We start from the raw sequence: 17,004 nt of genomic DNA on the forward strand, positions 1-17,004 counted from the left end.
CGGGAGGAAACGCTCCAGGGAAGTCCTTCAATCTTCACTGAAGAAAGCAAACATCCTCGCCGACTCATGGGAGTCCCTGGCCTGTTTGCCAGCCAACGTGGAGAAGAGTCACTTGGGGAGGCGCTGAGCACAATGGGAAGGTTCTGACAGGAATATGCAGGGACAAAGTTGAGGTGTCTTGGGGAGTTACCAACCTCCAAACAATTCATCCATCCAACCCACCTGTGGCAGCGTCTACAGATCATTCATTGGACTTAGCAGACATCTCAGAATCCTTCGAACCAGAGTGGAAGCGAGCCATCCTCAATCCCGAGAGAGATTGCTTCAGGGGCAGGAGATATCCATGTGGGCACATTTGCACCATAGTCAGTTACTGTTCATTCAAAGTAATTTTTCTTTGTCTGAAAAAAAATCTTGAAATCATCCTTTCTTTCAGTTGTGATCAACTAACATTGTTTCGTCACAGTGTTTCAATTCAGGCTAACAAATCACTCGAATGAAGAGGTATTGAATTCAGAAGTTAGATGGTGGCAAGTCGCACAGGCAGACGTGATTTTCTACAAAGCTGATGTTTTATTTTGCAGTTGTAAAATCGCAGCCGTCCTTCAAACGTACTTTGCTCTTCTTTAAATCTCACACTTTAGGCCATTTTATTAGCCGTTTTATTAATGCCATTCTCCACATTGGGATAACTGCCAGGCTATTGAGAGACGACAGGGGAACAGTCTTCTTGCAGTTGCTAGGGCTTGCTGTCTTTCAGCAGCATTCTGTCAATATTAATGTCTCACTGAACCATCATCTGGATACTTGCAGCCACTGGGAGCAGCTGAACATTATTCAATTACTTTTTTTTTCCAGCTCTGCAAAATCTTCACCCGTCAGTTTGAGGGATTTTAGTGGTGTAGAGTTTGGCACTTATCGCTTTGGACAACTGGTGCCAACTTCAAGCGGTTTTCTGTCTGTGATTACCCGCAGGGTGGGACTTTCCAGCTCCTCCCACTGGCGGGATCGTCCTGTCCAGCCAAGGTCGACCGCTTGGAGCCGATTCCCCGGCGGTGGGGCGGGCAAGTCACCAGAAGATCTCGCCGGAGGCCAATATCTCACCGCGTCCGCTGCTGGAAATCCTGGACGGAAAATCCTGGCTGAGGTCTGTAAGGAGGGACCATTTAGGAATCTCTCTTTTTGAGAAAGAAACAAGTGGCTGTAGTTTGCTGAACAGCCCTCCACATGAAGCATGTTTGATTAGGTAACGTTAGGTAACTTTCCAACTCTTGCTGCTCACCATGGGCTTGTTGGATGGATTTGCAGGTGGATTATTAATCTGCATGGCTGCATCAAGAACTTCCTTCCATGGCAACCAAGTCTCGGGGTTGGATTTTCCGCTGCCCCCATGGCTTATTTTCTGGCAGTGGAGGTAGCTCACCATTGGCCGCTGGTGGGATCTTCCAGCCCAGTCAAAGTCTACACCATTAAAAAAAATTTTTTGAGTACCCAATTAATTTTTTCCCAATTAAGGGGCAATTTAGCGTGGCCAATCTACCTAGCCTGCACATCTTTGAGTTGTGGGGGCGAAACCCACGCAGACATGGGGAGAATGTGCAAACTCCACACGGACAGTGACCCAGAGCCGGGATCGAACCCGTGAGGCAACAGGGCTAATCCACTGCGCCACCCTGCTGCCCACATCTACGCCATTTTGCGTGGCTCCCTCCTCATGTCGCTGGGGAACCCACCATATGGGGACTGGGGGGCGGGGGCGGGGGGGGGTTCCCCTTTAGCATGACCGGAAATCCCAGCCAACGTGAAGCGCCCTCGAGGTGGGAATTTATTCCTTCGGGCTCAGAGGCACTGCCTACTGCACCACATAACCTCCCTCAAGGACACTTCAGTTAAATGGCTAAATGACACAACTATGCACCTTAAACCCCAACCTCGGAAGCACACCTTGATTTCCATTTCCATTTCTAACGCTCGCCAGTCCGTGCGTGGCCACAGGTTCTGCAGCTCAGCCCGACAAGCTCGCTTTGAATAACGGCCGAAGGTTGCCTTTGCTTTTTAGTTCGTGCTTGAGGCATGGGTGACCATAGCCAGAATGCATTTCTGGGAGGTTCTTGGCTTGTGATGGTGAACCTTCCTGAACCACTGCAGTGTCTTGGAGTCCTGGTGCTTTCCAATTGTTTGGTGAATAACTGAAATAAAATGGATAGCGACTGGTTAGCCCTAATGCAATCCGCAGTAAGCACCCCCCATCTATAAGAGCAATAATCAGCAGAGCCAACAGAACGCCACAGTGCAGCGCCAACACAACAACATACATTCATATAGTGCCTTTAACATAATAAGACCAGAGGTGCTTCAGAGGAGTGGCCATCGAATACACTAAGTCTTGTAGGTAGGAGCTCGATCTCTGATTCCCAAGCCGCGTGTTTCTTGGTGGTGTGCCGATCGCCAGCGCTGGATTCTCTGTTCCCGCCGCTTGTCAATGGGATTTCCCAAAGTAGCCAGGCTACACCTTCGGGAAACCCATGGGTGGGTGTGCGCTGCCGGCAGGAGCAGAGCGTCCCCACGGCGGAGAATTCCGGCTAGATTTTTAAGAAAAGTGACCAGTAACTTTCAAAGAGGTACATTGTAAAGAGGGTCTTGAAGGAGGATGGGAGTGACAGGGAGGTTTGGGGAAGGAATTCCACAGCTCTGAGCCGAAGCAGCCGAAGGCATGGCCATCAATGGTGCTGTAATGGAAATTGGAGATACTAAAGAGGCCAGAATTGGAGGAGTGTCTTCTGTGAGGGTGGTGGAGCTGGAGGAGGTGACAGGTATGGGGGTGGGGCGAGGCTGTGCAGGGATTTGAACACCGGAATCAATCTTGATTCCCTTTCTGATTGCTGCCCATCCATCCCTGTTGGGTCGTGCGCCTGTACACGGGGGCAGGCGGTCAAAATGCTTTCCATGGTCGAATGACGTTCTGAGACTCACGCGTGATGCGTATGGGTGCTGGAGGAAACTCCCTGAATCATCCTGCACCTTGTGCCTACGGTGGGCAGGAATACAGAAAAACACCCAAACAAAACTTATAGCTGAGGCGAAAGCGATGATTCCAATTTCCCAACACATGGGTGGATCGTTCATGTGGCGGGTTAACACAGACACGATGGGCAGATTGGCCTATTCCTGCACTGCAGCGATCCTGTGACAAGGATGAGGAGTATAGAAATTGTGCCATTGCTGGACCGGGAGTCAATGTAGGCCTGTGAGAATACGGCCTGGGAGGTGAATGCAAGTTAGGATACAAGGGGCAGAGAGGTGGGAAGAAGTCAGAGGGAGTTGTGATCAAACGCTACGGTGCTGTGCTGAGCTGCACCTTTCATACTTCATCCAGTTCTAGCCATGCAGCAGGGAAGACGTATTGCCAGGCACTGGAGGCTGTGCAGAGGGACTGTCGGGCAGACGCTGAGCAGCGGTCCGATGAGGAAGGACTGGAGAAACCTACGCTCTTCTACCTTGATGTCTGAGAGATTTTCTAGAGGGAGGGAAACGATACAGAGTAGGTAAACGAAGAATGCTAAATTGCGGAAGTCGGACAGGGGTGCCACCCATTGGTATCAAAGAAAGTTTCAGGACAAATAAAAGGGCAGCACGGTGGCACAGTGGTTAGCACTGCTGCCTCACAGCACAAGGGACCCAGTTCAATTCTGCCCTTGGGTGACTGTGTGGAGTTTGCGCGTGTCTGCGTGGGTTTCCTCAGGGTGCTCCAAAGATGCGCAGGTTAGGTAGATTGGCCACTCTAAAATATTGCCCTCAGTGTCCAAAGATGTGTACATTAGGTGGGGGTCAAAGAACAAAGAAAAGTCCAGTACAGGAACAGGCCCTTCGTCCCTCTAAGCCTGTGCCGACCATGCTGCTCGTCTAAACAAAAATCTTCTACACTTCCTGGGTCCGTATCCCTCTATTCCCATCCTATTCATGTATTTGTAAAGATGCCCCTTAAATGTCACTATCGTCCCTGATTCCACCACCTCCTCCGGCAGCGAGTTCCAGGCACCCACTACCCTCTGTGTAAAAAACTTGCCTCATACATCTCTTCTGAACCTTGCCCCTCGCACCTTAAACCTATGCCCCCTAGTAATTGACCCGTCTACCCTGGGAAAAGCCTCTGACTATCCACTCTGTCTATGCCCCTCATAATTTTGCAAACCTCTATCAGGTCGCCCCTCAACCTCCGTCGTTCCAGTGAGAACAAACCAAGTTTATTCAACGTCTCCTCAGAGCTAACAGTCACTGCGCTGCAGGGGAAGGGGGGGAGTGGTACCAAGGTAGGGTGCTCTTTCAGAGGGTCAGTGTAGACTCGATGGGCTGACTGGACTCCTTCTGCATTGCAGGGATTCTATGGATTATACGTCTCTGTTCATACAGATTACGGACATATTGCAGAGGCAGGAATTCCGGTTGCTTTTCATAGAAGGTCACAGAATCCCTCCAGTGCAGAGTGAGACCATTTGGCCCATTGAGTCTGCACCAATCCTCCAGAACCTCGACCTAGGTCCACTCACCTCCTCACCCCGCCCTACCCCCTTAACTTAACCTGCACATCCCTGGGTACTAAGGGGCAATTTAGCATGGTCAATCCACTTAACCTGCAGATATTTGGACTGTGGGAGGAAACCTTACTCAAGGAGTAAGACGATATTGCATGAGGTGAATGAATGACTGAAGGGCTGTGTAAAATTGTGTAAAATTGTCCTGCGCTCCTACTCTCCAATGCAGGTCACAGCCAAAGCGTTACTTTGTTGTTCACCGTCAGAATGCTGATCTGCTTACTGCGCTGTTCGGGTGTTCTTCTCCAATCTACTTTAAAAATGTTGACACTCGCATGCCACCATGTGCTGCCCAAGCTCAGCTGATGGCAAGATTGTTACTCCTGAGTTGCAAAGTTGTAGGTTTAAGCTCCAATCCAAAGACCTGGGGGAGGATTCTCTCAACCCAGGGCTGGGCCGGAGAATCGGCGCGAATTGCGCCACGCCGCCCCGACGGCAGGATGCGATTCTCCGCTCTGGCGCCGGTGCGGTCGGTGCGGCGCCGGCCGGGAGCCGCTCTGTGGGGCCCCTCTGGCGATCCTCCGCCCGGGATGGGCTGAGCAGCCATATTGAAAAACCCGAGTCTCGCTGGCGCCGTTCTAACCTGCTCTTAGCCGGCGGGACCTCGGCGTGGAAGGGTCTGGGGGCGGCCTGTGGGGGGGGGGGGGGGGGTGGGGGGGGGGGGGGGGGGGGGGGGGGGGGGGAGCCTCCGCTGTGGCCTGGCCCCGTGATTGGAGCCCACCGATCGGCGGGCCGGCCTCTCGGGCTGAGGGCTTTCTTCTGCGCCGGGCCCTGCAGCCCTACGCCATGTTGCATCGGGGCCAGCGCAGAGAAGGGAGCCACTGTGCGCGTTGGCGCCAGTGCCACTACGCATGCATGGACCCCGCGGCGCCCAATTGACGCTGGGATCAGCAGCTGGAGCGGCGTGGATCACTCCAGTGCTGTGCTGGCCCCCTGTTGGGGCCGGAATTGCTGATCTTGAGGCCATGTTGACGCAGTCGGGAAACGCGACGGCGTTTACGACGGGTCAGAGAATCCCGCCCCTGAGCTCCAAGTGCCCTTAAGAGTCCAAAGATGTGCAGGTTAAGAGTGGTAGGGATTCTAGCCCCCCCCCCTCCCCCCCCCCCTCCCCCCCCCCCCCCCCCCCCCCCCCCCCCCCCCCCCCCCCCCCGCCGAAACCTCGTCCCTCCCCTTTCCAAGGGCAGATTATTTTCACGTCGAAGGGAAAAGCGCCAATGGCTGCCGCCTTGGAAGGACGTGATCAGAGTTCTCCCTTCCCAACCTTAACGTGTGTCTTCCCCTGTGTCATAGAGCCAGAGAGTCTTACAGGGCAGAATGAGGCCATTTGGCCCATTGTGTCTGCACCTGCCATCAAACGCCTATCGATGTTAACCCCATTTTCCAGCACTTTTCAGTCCATGGCCTTGCATGCCTGGGTATTAAATGTTCTCTTTGCTTCTCCTTCAGAATCTCTTTGATCAGAAGTGGTGAGAAACTCCAAGCACAAGAACACTTGATCGTGCAGGAATACCTCGATAAACCCTTTCTGCTGGAAGGCTACAAGTTTGACCTACGGATCTACATCCTAGTGACCTCTTGTGACCCCTTGCGCATATTCCTCTACAACGACGGGCTGGTCCGGATGGGCACAGAAAAATACCATGCTCCGACCGAGTCAAACTTGGTAAGGTGATTCTACTTTAAATAATTTATTAAAAAGAAATAATAAAGGCCGTTATTATTTCCTGAGGTTGCTCTCTGGTCTCGGTCTGTGGGATGGACCTTGGTTCCCAGTTGTGCGGATGCTGTGGAAAAGAGTAGTATGGGCTAACAATTAAGGGAACATTGAATTCTTCACAGAAAGGCAGTCATCTGGAGTGCCTCAGTCTCAGGCTCTTTCCCCAGGATGGCACAGAATTTCCTGACCTTAGCTGGGTTTAGTCGTGGTACAATCCTTTGACCCCACTGTACCATTCCCTGAGCTAGCAGAGGGAATAATCAGTCTCGATTCCAGTCTCTGTTTGCTGCGCACCCCTCAGGAACGCGCCCCCAGAAAAGAGACTCCTGTCTCGAAAAAAATTACCGTTGTAACACTCACCTGGGCAATACACCTGCTGGCTGGGACAGAGGAAGCACCACGTGCCAGTTCCTGGAAAGAGAGAGCAGTGACCTGTGTTTGAACTCCTCAGATCCTTGAGCTGCAAGCCATTCATTCATTTCCCTTACTGGGCAGCGATTGACAACTTGCACACAGACACAGCTGTGAGCCTTGCTTCATTCGTCTTTTTCATGGTTCAGTAAGTCTGCAGTGCTCTGACCACAATGTTTACAAACGTCAACCACTTCAAAGAGAGTTAGGTGCATTCCAATCACCCTCTTTCACGCTTGCGCGATTTGAAGTGCTTAAATGGAAATTGACAGCACAACCTCTGTGGGAGATTCTTCTTATCTAGGGTGTCTCTATGGGGAGTCTCTCTATTCAGGGGGTGACCCTATTTAGGGGATCTCTGTGGGGTCTCTCCATATCTAGGGGGTCTCTGTGGGGGCTCCCCTATTTAGGGGTTCTCTATGGGGAACCTTCCTATCTAGGGATTCTCTGTGGGGGTCTCCCTATCTAGTGGGTCCCTTGAGGGGGTTTAGGGGGTTATTTAGGGTTATTTAGGGGGTCTCATGGTCTCTTTATTCGGGGTCTTTGGGGGGGGGTCTCTTAATTTAGGTGTCTGTAGGGTGTCTATTTATTTAGGGGTCATGGGGGTTCTCTTTTTGTAGGGGTCTCTGGGGGGTCTCTTTATTTAGGAGGTTTCAGGGGGGGGTCTCTTTATTTCTGGTGGGGTGGGGTGGGCATGTCTGGCATTGTGGGGGGGTGGGGGAGGGTGGCTCCCAGGAGGTCCACTACATCAGGGATGCGCTGGGCAACACTTGTTTCCCCGCCCAGAGTTCTTTAAAAAAACATTTGGGTTCCGCCGGACCTGTGGAGAAGGAAATCTGTCGTCATTATCTGATCCAGCCCATATGTGACTCCAGACCCACATCAACTCTGAAATGGACCAGCAGGCTGCTCAGTCCGAGGGCAATTAGGGATGGGCAAGAAGTCCAGGCAAAATTTGAGATGGCGAATCCCTCCCTGCATCGCAAATAGAAACATAATCGCAGTTGTTTATGTCAGTGAGAGCAGATGGCTCGAGGTTATACACTTGCCTCTTAATCTACAACTAATTAACATTTTAATTGCAAAATGTACTCTTGCTCTATAGACTGCCCTGGGAGTTCAAAACTAAATCTGCGTAAATTGTGTGGCTGAGTGATAGTGGATAATAGATTCCCCTCCTGATTAATCTGGGAGAATTTCGCTATTTTCGCTCTGCCTCAGGTTGTTGAAGGGCGCGGAGTTAGGACAAGTGGTCAGGTTAACAGCCACTCCCTGTAACTGGAACAGACAGAGTGTCGGGTTGCACACTCAGCCTGTGTTACGCTGCTTGCACATAAATGACACTGAATCAGTGCCAAAGCAACTCAGGAACAAAAGTAACTTACCCAGAGAGTGGTAAGAACGCGGAGCCTGCTGCCACAAGAAGTACAGAATCATAGAATCCCCTACAGTGCAGAAGCAGGCCATTCGGCCCCTGAAGGAGCATCCCTAACCTAGACCCAATCCCCCACTTTATCCCTGTAACTCTACCCAGTGCCAATTTAGCATACCAATCCACCTATCCACAGACATCAATGCACATCATTGGACTTGGGAGGAAACCGGAGCATCCGGAGGCAACCCGGTAGCATTGTGGATAGCACAATTGCTTCACAGCTCCAGGGTCCCAGGTTCGATTCCGGCTTGGGTCACTGTCTGTGTGGAGCCTGCGCATCCTCCCCGTGTGTGCGTGGGTTTCCTCCGGGTGCTCCGGTTTCCTCCCACAGTCCAAAGATGTGCAGGTTAGGTGGATTGGCCATGATAAATTGCCCTTAGTGTTCAAAATTGCCCTTAGTGTTGCGTGGAGTTACTGGGTTATGGGGATAGGGTGGAGGTGTTGACCTTGTGTAGGGTGCTCTTTCCAAGAGCCGTTGCAGAATCGATGGGCTGAATGGCCTCCTTCTGCACTGTAAATTCTATGTAAAAAACCCACACAATACAGGGAGAATGTGCGAACTCCACACAGATAGTCACCCAAGTAGTTGAGGCGAACTTGCTGTATTTAAGGGTACATTTGATAAACACGTTTGGAGAAAGGAATTGAAGGGTACATGGACAGGGTCCGCTAGAGGACGGAAGAAGGAGGAGGCTCATGTTGGGGGTAAACTCTGGCGCAGATGAGCTGGGTCAAATGGCCTTTTTTGTGAACTGCTATTTCTGTCTAACCTCAGCGAAATAAAATCAAAATACTGTGTGTGCTCAAAACTTGAAATAGAAACAAAACAAAATTCTGGGGGTATGCAATGGCTAATTCTCCGCTTCATGCCATCGGTAGCGGAGTTCCTGATCTGGCGGAGAATCAAGCACGGGGACAAAATGGCGACGCTGCCCGTTTCCAATTCACTGGCCCCCCACTAGTGTCACGATCGAGGTTTGCGCCCCACGTCAGGGGGGCCAATTACGTGGCCGGGCACCATATTCACCGAGCCCTCGTGATTCTCCGGTCCTCTGGGTCGGGAGTCACGTAGGTGAGAATCAGTGCAGGTCCTGTCACATGTGTATTTGATGCTGTGGACCTCGCGGTGGGTCAAGGGGGTAATTCATTCAGGGTGTTGACCCAAAGTCCATCGGAAGGCCACCCTCACCCCTGCAATTAAAGACCTGCCCACCCAACCTGTCAGACCCCCTCCCCATCGACCCTCCACGAGAGACTCCCTAAATAAAAAGACACTCCTACAGACCGCGTAAATAAAAAGACCCCCCCCCCCCCCACAGATGCCCCAGAAGAGAGATCCCTGTCTAGAAGCCCCCCCGAAGAGGGACTCCTGTCTGGAAGCTAGACAGAGGCTAGACAGACACTATGAAAAAAAAAAATCACCATTTTAAAACTCACCTGGGCAATACACCTGTTGGTTCAGCCAGAGGAAGCAGCACCTGATAATTCCTGGATAGAGAAAACCAGTCAGCTGGGTTTAAACCCCCTCAGGTCTTTGATCTGCAAAACATTCAATTCTATTCAACAGTGATTTTACTAGGCTGTGATTGACAGCTGCAGCCCCCCCCCCCCCCCCCCCCCCCCCCCCCGCATTGTCCCATTCATCTCCCTTCACGGTTGAGTAACGTTGAAGTTTTCAGCTGTGAAACTAACCACAATGTTTATAAATATCAAGTTTTGATTGACAGCTCCTGGACCACTTCAAACAGGTCTAAATGACCCACTGGCATCCTCCTGCTGGCACGGGGCGCGAACCTCGATCCCGACGTCAGCGGGAGATGGGAGTGCGGACACCGATCTTATTTCCCCCCCGCCCCCCCCCCGACACTGGACTCTCCGCTGCATCGGGAACTCCAAGGCCGCGGAGAATCCAGCCCAGCAATGCTATCTCACAGAGAAAGATCTCACAAATAACAGTGAGTAAATGACCAGCTAGACTGTTTCGCTGTTGGGTGAAGTAATATTGCGTCAGGACATCATTGGTGAAGAAAAGTCTCCTTGCTTTTCCTCTGAGCGTGCAGGCAGATCTTTTCTGCCCACCTGGATTGGAAAACAAAGGCTCACTCGTACGTTTCATGTGCGGGACAGCAATGCAGGATTCCCTGGGTGTTGCACTGAAATGTCAGCCTAGATTATGTACTCAAACTGTGGAGTGCAGATTGAACCCAGGAGCTTTTGATTTGGAGAAGAGAGTATTACCTTTCAATGTTCATATTTGCTTATCCGGCCAGTATTTAATCATGTATAAATTTCCCCTGTGGTCAAAATGAGCTCTCTGCAAATTGTACAGCTCCCAGCATCTTAGTACTTAATTGATTCCAGGTCCTTTAGGAGGCCACATCATTTTGTGACAAGTGAATAAGGCTCAGGGATTACATACAAATTAAACGATGGAAATAGGTTGTTGGACCCAATCAACCTATATTGATGTTTATCCTTCACGTGAGCTGCAAATCCATATCCCATGCATCTCCCATCCCGCTTCCCATTTCCCTTTATGCTCTCCCTTGCAAACGCTTATCTAATTTATTCGTAAATGCTAACATGGTCCCTGTGTCAATTAATAACCCTGACATTACATCCCGTACATCCGTGGCATTTAATCTTATATCGGTGCCTGATTGTTCTGCTCCCTTCAATAGCATACATTGTTTCTGTCTGTTCTAATCCACCCTTTCGCCATTTAAACATCTCTATCAAATCACCCCTTGCTCTCATCTGTTCTTACAAAAGGAAGCCGCAGTTCTTCAGGTATTGTCTTTTTACCAGCCTGTGAAATTGTGAAGTCTGTAATGTATGGGCGGCACCGTGGCACAGTGGTTAGCACTGTTGCCTCACAGTACCAGGGACCTGGGTTCGATTCCCTGTTTGGGAGTCTGCACGTTCTCCCCGTATCTGCGTGGGTTTCCTCTGGGTGCTCCGGTTTCATCCCACAAGTCCCGAAAGACGTGCTTGTTAGGTGAATTGGACATTCTAAATTCTCCCTCCGTGAACCCAAACAGGTGCTGGAATGTGGCGACTAGGGGCTTTTCACAGTAACTTCATTGCAGTGTATAAGCCAACTTGCGACACGAATAACAATAATAATTTTTATTGTCACAGGTAGGCTTACATTAACACTGCAATGAAGTTACTGTGAAAAGCCCCCAGTCGCCACACTCAAGCGCCTGTTCTGGTACACAGAGGGAGAATTCAGATTGTCCAATTCACCTAACAAGCACGTCTTCCAGGACTTATGGAAGGAAACCGGAGCACCCGGAAGAAACCCACGCAGACACGGGGAGAACGTGCAGACTCGGCACAGACAGTGACCCAAGCCGGGATTCGAACCTAGGACCCTGGCTCTGTGAAGCAACAGTGCTAACCATTGTGCTGCCATGCTTATTATTATTATTATTATTATGCTTGAGCCATTGCCTTAAATGTGGAGGCCGCAGGACTCCAGCTCTGGTTTTCATGCTGATTTACAGTGCATGGTTATCAAAGATTACACACGCAACAAGTGGGACAAAGGTGTATACTGAGTGTGCTTCTTTTTACCCAACATTTCCAGAGCCAGCTCTTTATGCATTTGACTAACTATTCCGTCAACAAGCACAACGAGAACTTTGAACGGGATGAGCAGGCGGACAGGGGCAGCAAGAGATCGATCCAGTGGTTCACTGAATTCCTACGCACCAACGACTACGATGTGGCCAAATTCTGGAATGATGTCTCTGTATGTATCCACATTGATGTGATTTTTAAAGAAATCTCTTGCACCTTTCACAATATCAGGATGGTCCAACCTGTGTTGGAGCTAAAGAAGTACTTTTGAAGGGTGGTCACTGTTGCAATGTGGAAAACAAGGCTGCCAATTGGTGCACAGCCAGCTCCCACAAACAGCAATGTGATCACGGCCGAATAATCACTTTATTGTGAAGCTGGTGGAGGGATAAAAATTGTCTCAGGACACTGTGGATGGCAGGTCTTGTGATGCAGTTGTAACGATCCCAGTTGTCGTTCATTTATTTTCCAATTAAGGGGAAATTTAGCGTGGCCAACCCACATACCCTACACATCTTTTGGATTGTGGGGGTGAGACCCACGCAGACTCGGGGAGAATGTGCAAACTCCACCCGGACAGTGACCTGAGGCTGGTATCGAACCTGGGTCCTCGGTGCTGTGAGGCAGCAGTGCTAACCACTGCGCCACCGTGCTGCCCTTCCCAGTTGTTGTTATAACTGGATGAGACAATCACAGTGTGGAACCTTGGCTCTGAAGACCGTAACTTTTTAAAAATAAAACTTGGAGGAACAGAATCACAGGACTGCTAATTACGTTTGTCAACACCAAAAAAAAATTATTAAACATGAAAAAAAAAAGGATTATGATACAATACTCTTTTACTCCCCCTTTAGTTTAACAATTACACACAGGTTTAAGATGAACACAGATTATAACGTACATCTTAATTTACGATGCTCTCAGTAACACAAAGTCCCTTTTAAGCATACAAGATGACTGTGGGAAAATACACTCTCCACTCTGAACTCCAAGTGAATATTTGTGAATGTCTCTTGATATTCCTCCCAGATGTCTGTCACGCGAGAGTTTCCATGCTCCACTCCCAAAAATACGCTTTAAAATTCTCTCTCATAATTAAGCTTTCCCTTCGCAATTTGCATTCCGAGATCCAGACCAGGTTTTTCAAATTACACTTTGAAGCAAAGCTTTCGCTCCACTTTTAACAGCGAATACAGTCCAGGGATTTACACCAACCCCACTGGGATGTCTTCACCGTGACTGCTGTGCAAACTGCTCACAATTGTTTTAATTCTTGATTCCCAGACTGAGCATCGTGAGGAGGAGAGTGTTGTGGATAGCACCTGTAGAAAGGTGATCACACCGCAGGCTAAGACTCCGCAGGCAGGAAGGGAATGGGTGACCACCAGGCAGAGCAAGAGGACTCGGCAGGCAGTGCAGGAATCTCCTGTGGCCATTCCCCTGAAAAACAGATACACCGTTTTGGATACTGTTGAGGGGAATGGCCTCTCAGGGGGAAAACAGCAACAGCCAAATGCAGTGCACCATGGTTGGTTATGCCGCAGAGGAGAGGAGGAATAAATGTGGGAATGCAATTGCTTCGGGGATTAAATTGCAAAGGGAATAGATAGGTGTTTCTGTGGCTGCAACTAAGACTCCAGGATGGTATGTTGCCTCCCTGGTGCTAGGGTCAAGGATGTCTCCGGGCAGTTACAGGACATTCTGAAGGAGAGGGTGAACAGCCAGGAGCAAATCAGTACCAATGACATAAGTTAAAAAAGGGATGAGGCCCTGAAAGCAGAATATAGGGAGTTTGGAAGAAAGTTGAGAAGTCGGACCTCATAGGTAGTGATCTCAGGATTACTACCAGTGCCATGTGCTAGTCGGAGTAGAAATAGCAGGATGTATCAGATGAATACGTGGCTGAACAGATAGTGGGAGTGGGAGGGTTTCAGACTGCTGGGGCATTGGGACCCGTTCTGAAGGAGGAGGGACCTGTACAAACTGGACGGGTTACACCTGGCAGGACGGAGACTGATGTCCTTGGGGGCATACTTGCTAGAGCGGTTGGGGAGGGTTTAAACTCATATGGCAGGGGGGATGGGAACCTATGTAAGGATTCAGAACAGGGGAATCAAGAATCAGTCAAAAACTCTGGGTCTGTACTCATTGGAGTTTAGAAGGATGAGGGTGGATCTTATTGAAACGTACAGGATACTGCGAGGCCTGGACAGAGTGGACGTGGAGAGAATGTTTCCACTTGTGGGAAAAACTAGAAGCAGAGGACACAATCTCAGACTAAAGGGACAATCCTTTAAAACAGAGATGAGGAGGAATTTCTTCAGCCAGAGGGGGGTGAATCTGTGGAACTCTTTGCCGCAGAAGGCTGTGGAGGCCAAATCACTGAGGGTCTTTAAGGCAGAGATAGATAGGCTCTTGATTAATAAGGGGGTCAGGGGTTTTGGGGAGAAGGCAGGAGAATGGGGATGAGCCTTGATTGAATGACGGAGCAGACTCGCTGGGCCGAGTGGCCTAATTCTGCTCCTATGTCTTATGGTCTTGTGGTCTAAGAGAAAAAGTCAGTAAGGAGAATAAGAAAAGTGATAGGCAGAGAAGGGCCTGTATCAGATAATAATAGAAAATAATAGGGATGGGACAAGGTGCATTAAAAGGACTAGCCTTAAGGGTTTGTACCTGAACGCGCAGAGCTATCGAGATAAAATGGATGAATTAGTTACGCAGATAGAAGTAAAGGGATTTAATATCATTGGCATTACAGAGCCATAGCTCCAAGGTGAACAAGAATGGGAACTAAACATTGAGGGCTTTTCAGCATTTAGGAAGGACAGACAGAAAGGAAAAGGTGGTGGAGTTGCATTGTTGATTAAAGAAGATATTGATACAATATTGAGGAATTATATTCGCACAGATCATGTGGAATCTGTCTGGGTCGAGTTAAGAAACATCAAGGGGCAAAACAAAAACATTTGTAGAGGTGGAAATATTGGAAATGGCATTAGACAGGAAATCAGAGGTGCATGTGGTAACGGAATATGTGTGTATATGGGTGAATTTAATATGTACATAATAATAATCTTTATTCGTGACACAAGTAGGCTTACATTAACACTGCAATGAAGTTACTGTGAAAATCCCCTAGTCGCCACACTCCGGCGCCTGTTCGGGTACACAGAGGGAGAATTCAGAATGTCCAATTCACCAAACAAGCACGTCTTTCAGGACTTGTGGGAGGAAACCGGAGCACCCGGAGGAAGCCCACGCAGACAAGGGGAGAACGTGCAGACTCCGCACAGACAGTGACCCAAGCGGGAATCGAACCCGGGACCCTGGTGCTGTGAAGCAACAGTGCTAAGCACTGTCCTACCGTGCCGCCCATAGATTTATAGAATATAACAGAACAGAGCTCTACTGTCTAGAGCTAAAGTGAAAATTTGTCTTTGGCTTCATCTCCAATATAGTATATAATCATCCAGTCGTTAGTTAGAAAACAAGAAGAATTCATACGTTTGTGCAGATATAACATACATCTAAACAATACAAATATAATACATTGCACGCTGCCATTAAAGCACTTACTGCACTTAAAGCACTTACTAAAATAAATAAAGACTGCAAGTTAAATTTGCAGTTATTTATTTATGTTATGTTATTTAGTAAGACCTCTTAAATAGATTTTTCCTAGCATTAGGCATTCTAACGCACCGGCCCAAAGGGAGCCTTTCAAATTGATGATATAAAGAGTGAGCGGGATCACCGATGATGGCCTCAGCTTTACTCGTAACTGCATTGTTAAATAAATTATTGAGCCGTTCCTGCTGCCTATCTGCAGCGTTGACCCTTCTTCCAGATATTGACTGTTGATGAGGCATGCTTCTATTTTTTGCCAGTGGGCCTTGTTCATTTCGCCCTCATGTGTAAACTCAGACATTTTTCTTTAAAATTTAGATTAGCCAATTATTTTTTCCAATTAAGGGGCAATTTAGCCTGGCCAATCCACCTACTCTGCACATTTTTGGGTTGTGGGGGCGAAACCCACGCAGACACGGGGAGAATGTGCAAACTCCACACGGACAGTAACCCAGAGCCGGGATCGAACCTGGGACCTCAGCGCCGTGAGGCGGTTGCGCTAACCACTAGGCCACCGTGCTGCCCTGTAAACTCAGACATTAAGGGCGGAATTCTCGAACTCCCGCCGGGTTGGAGAATCGCCGGGGTGCGGTGTGAATCCCCTCCCCTTCGGCTGCCGAATTCTCCGGCGTCAGGGTTTTGGCGGGGGCGGGAATCAACGGCCCCCCCCCCCCCCAGCGATTATCCAGCACGCAATGGGCCGAGTGGCCACCCGATTTTGGTGGGTCCCGCCGGCGTAATCACAGCAGGTCCTTACCGGCGGGACCTGGCACCAGGGACGGCCTGCAGAAGTCCTCGGGCTGGCGCGGGGGGATCTGGCCCCGGGGGATGCCCCACGGTGGCCTGGTCCCGCGATCGGGGCCCACCGATCCACGGGCAGGCCTGTGCCGTGGGGGCACTCTTTCCCTCCGCACCGGCGCTGTCAACATCGGCCATGGCCGGTGCGGAGAAGAACCCCACTGCGCATGCGCTGGGATGATGCCAGCACACGCTGGTGCTCCCGCGCATGTGCCATCTTGTGCTGGCCGGCGGAGGCCTTCGGTGCCGGTTGGCGTGGCGCCCATGCCCTTCCACGCCGGCTGGTACGGCACCAAACACTCCGGTGCCGGCCTATCCTCTGAAGGTGTGGAGGATTCTGCGCCTTTGGGGCGGCACGACACCGGAGTGGTTCACGCCACTCCTCAGCGCCGGAGTGGCCGCCCCGCCGGTTCGCGGAGAATCGCGCCCTAGGTTTGGGCAGGCCATTGGACCATGGAATGTGTTGTATTGAAATGTATGATGTGAATGCCATGGTAGAGACGGGTCTGGGTATCTTTATACAAGAATCACAAAATGTTAGCATGCAGGCACAGCAAGTAATTGCATTGCAATTGGGATGCTGGCATTATTGCAAGGGGGATGGAGTGCAATGGAAGCCTTGCCAAAGCTGTACACGACATTGTTGAGACCGCAAGAGTTTTGATCACCTTGCTTAAGGAGTCTGTGTGGAGTCTGCACGTCCTCCCCCTGTGTGCGTGGGTTTCCTCCGGGTGCTCCGGTTTTCCTCCCACAGCCCAAAGATGTGCGGGTTAGGTGGATTGGCCATGCTAAATTACCCGTAGTGTCCTAATAAAAGTAAGGTTAAGGGGGGGGGGGGG

General features: G+C 50.1%; 1 protein-coding gene across 8 annotated transcripts in view; it reads left to right on the forward strand.

Annotated features, from left to right (window-relative positions):
• ttll7 (tubulin tyrosine ligase-like family, member 7) overlaps positions 1-17,004 on the forward strand; it is a 302,308-nt gene that overhangs the window by 189,579 nt on the left and 95,725 nt on the right. For all 8 annotated transcript variants that reach the window (XM_038793673.1, XM_038793671.1, XM_038793677.1 and 5 more), the window contains 2 exons: positions 6,039-6,255; positions 11,748-11,912. In XM_038793673.1, coding sequence (XP_038649601.1) covers positions 6,039-6,255; positions 11,748-11,912 — 382 coding nt within the window. The remainder of the gene's footprint in view (positions 1-6,038; positions 6,256-11,747; positions 11,913-17,004) is intronic.

The sequence above is a fragment of the Scyliorhinus canicula genome, chromosome 4 (assembly GCF_902713615.1).
Source record: "Scyliorhinus canicula chromosome 4, sScyCan1.1, whole genome shotgun sequence".
Lineage (NCBI taxonomy): Eukaryota > Metazoa > Chordata > Chondrichthyes > Carcharhiniformes > Scyliorhinidae > Scyliorhinus > Scyliorhinus canicula.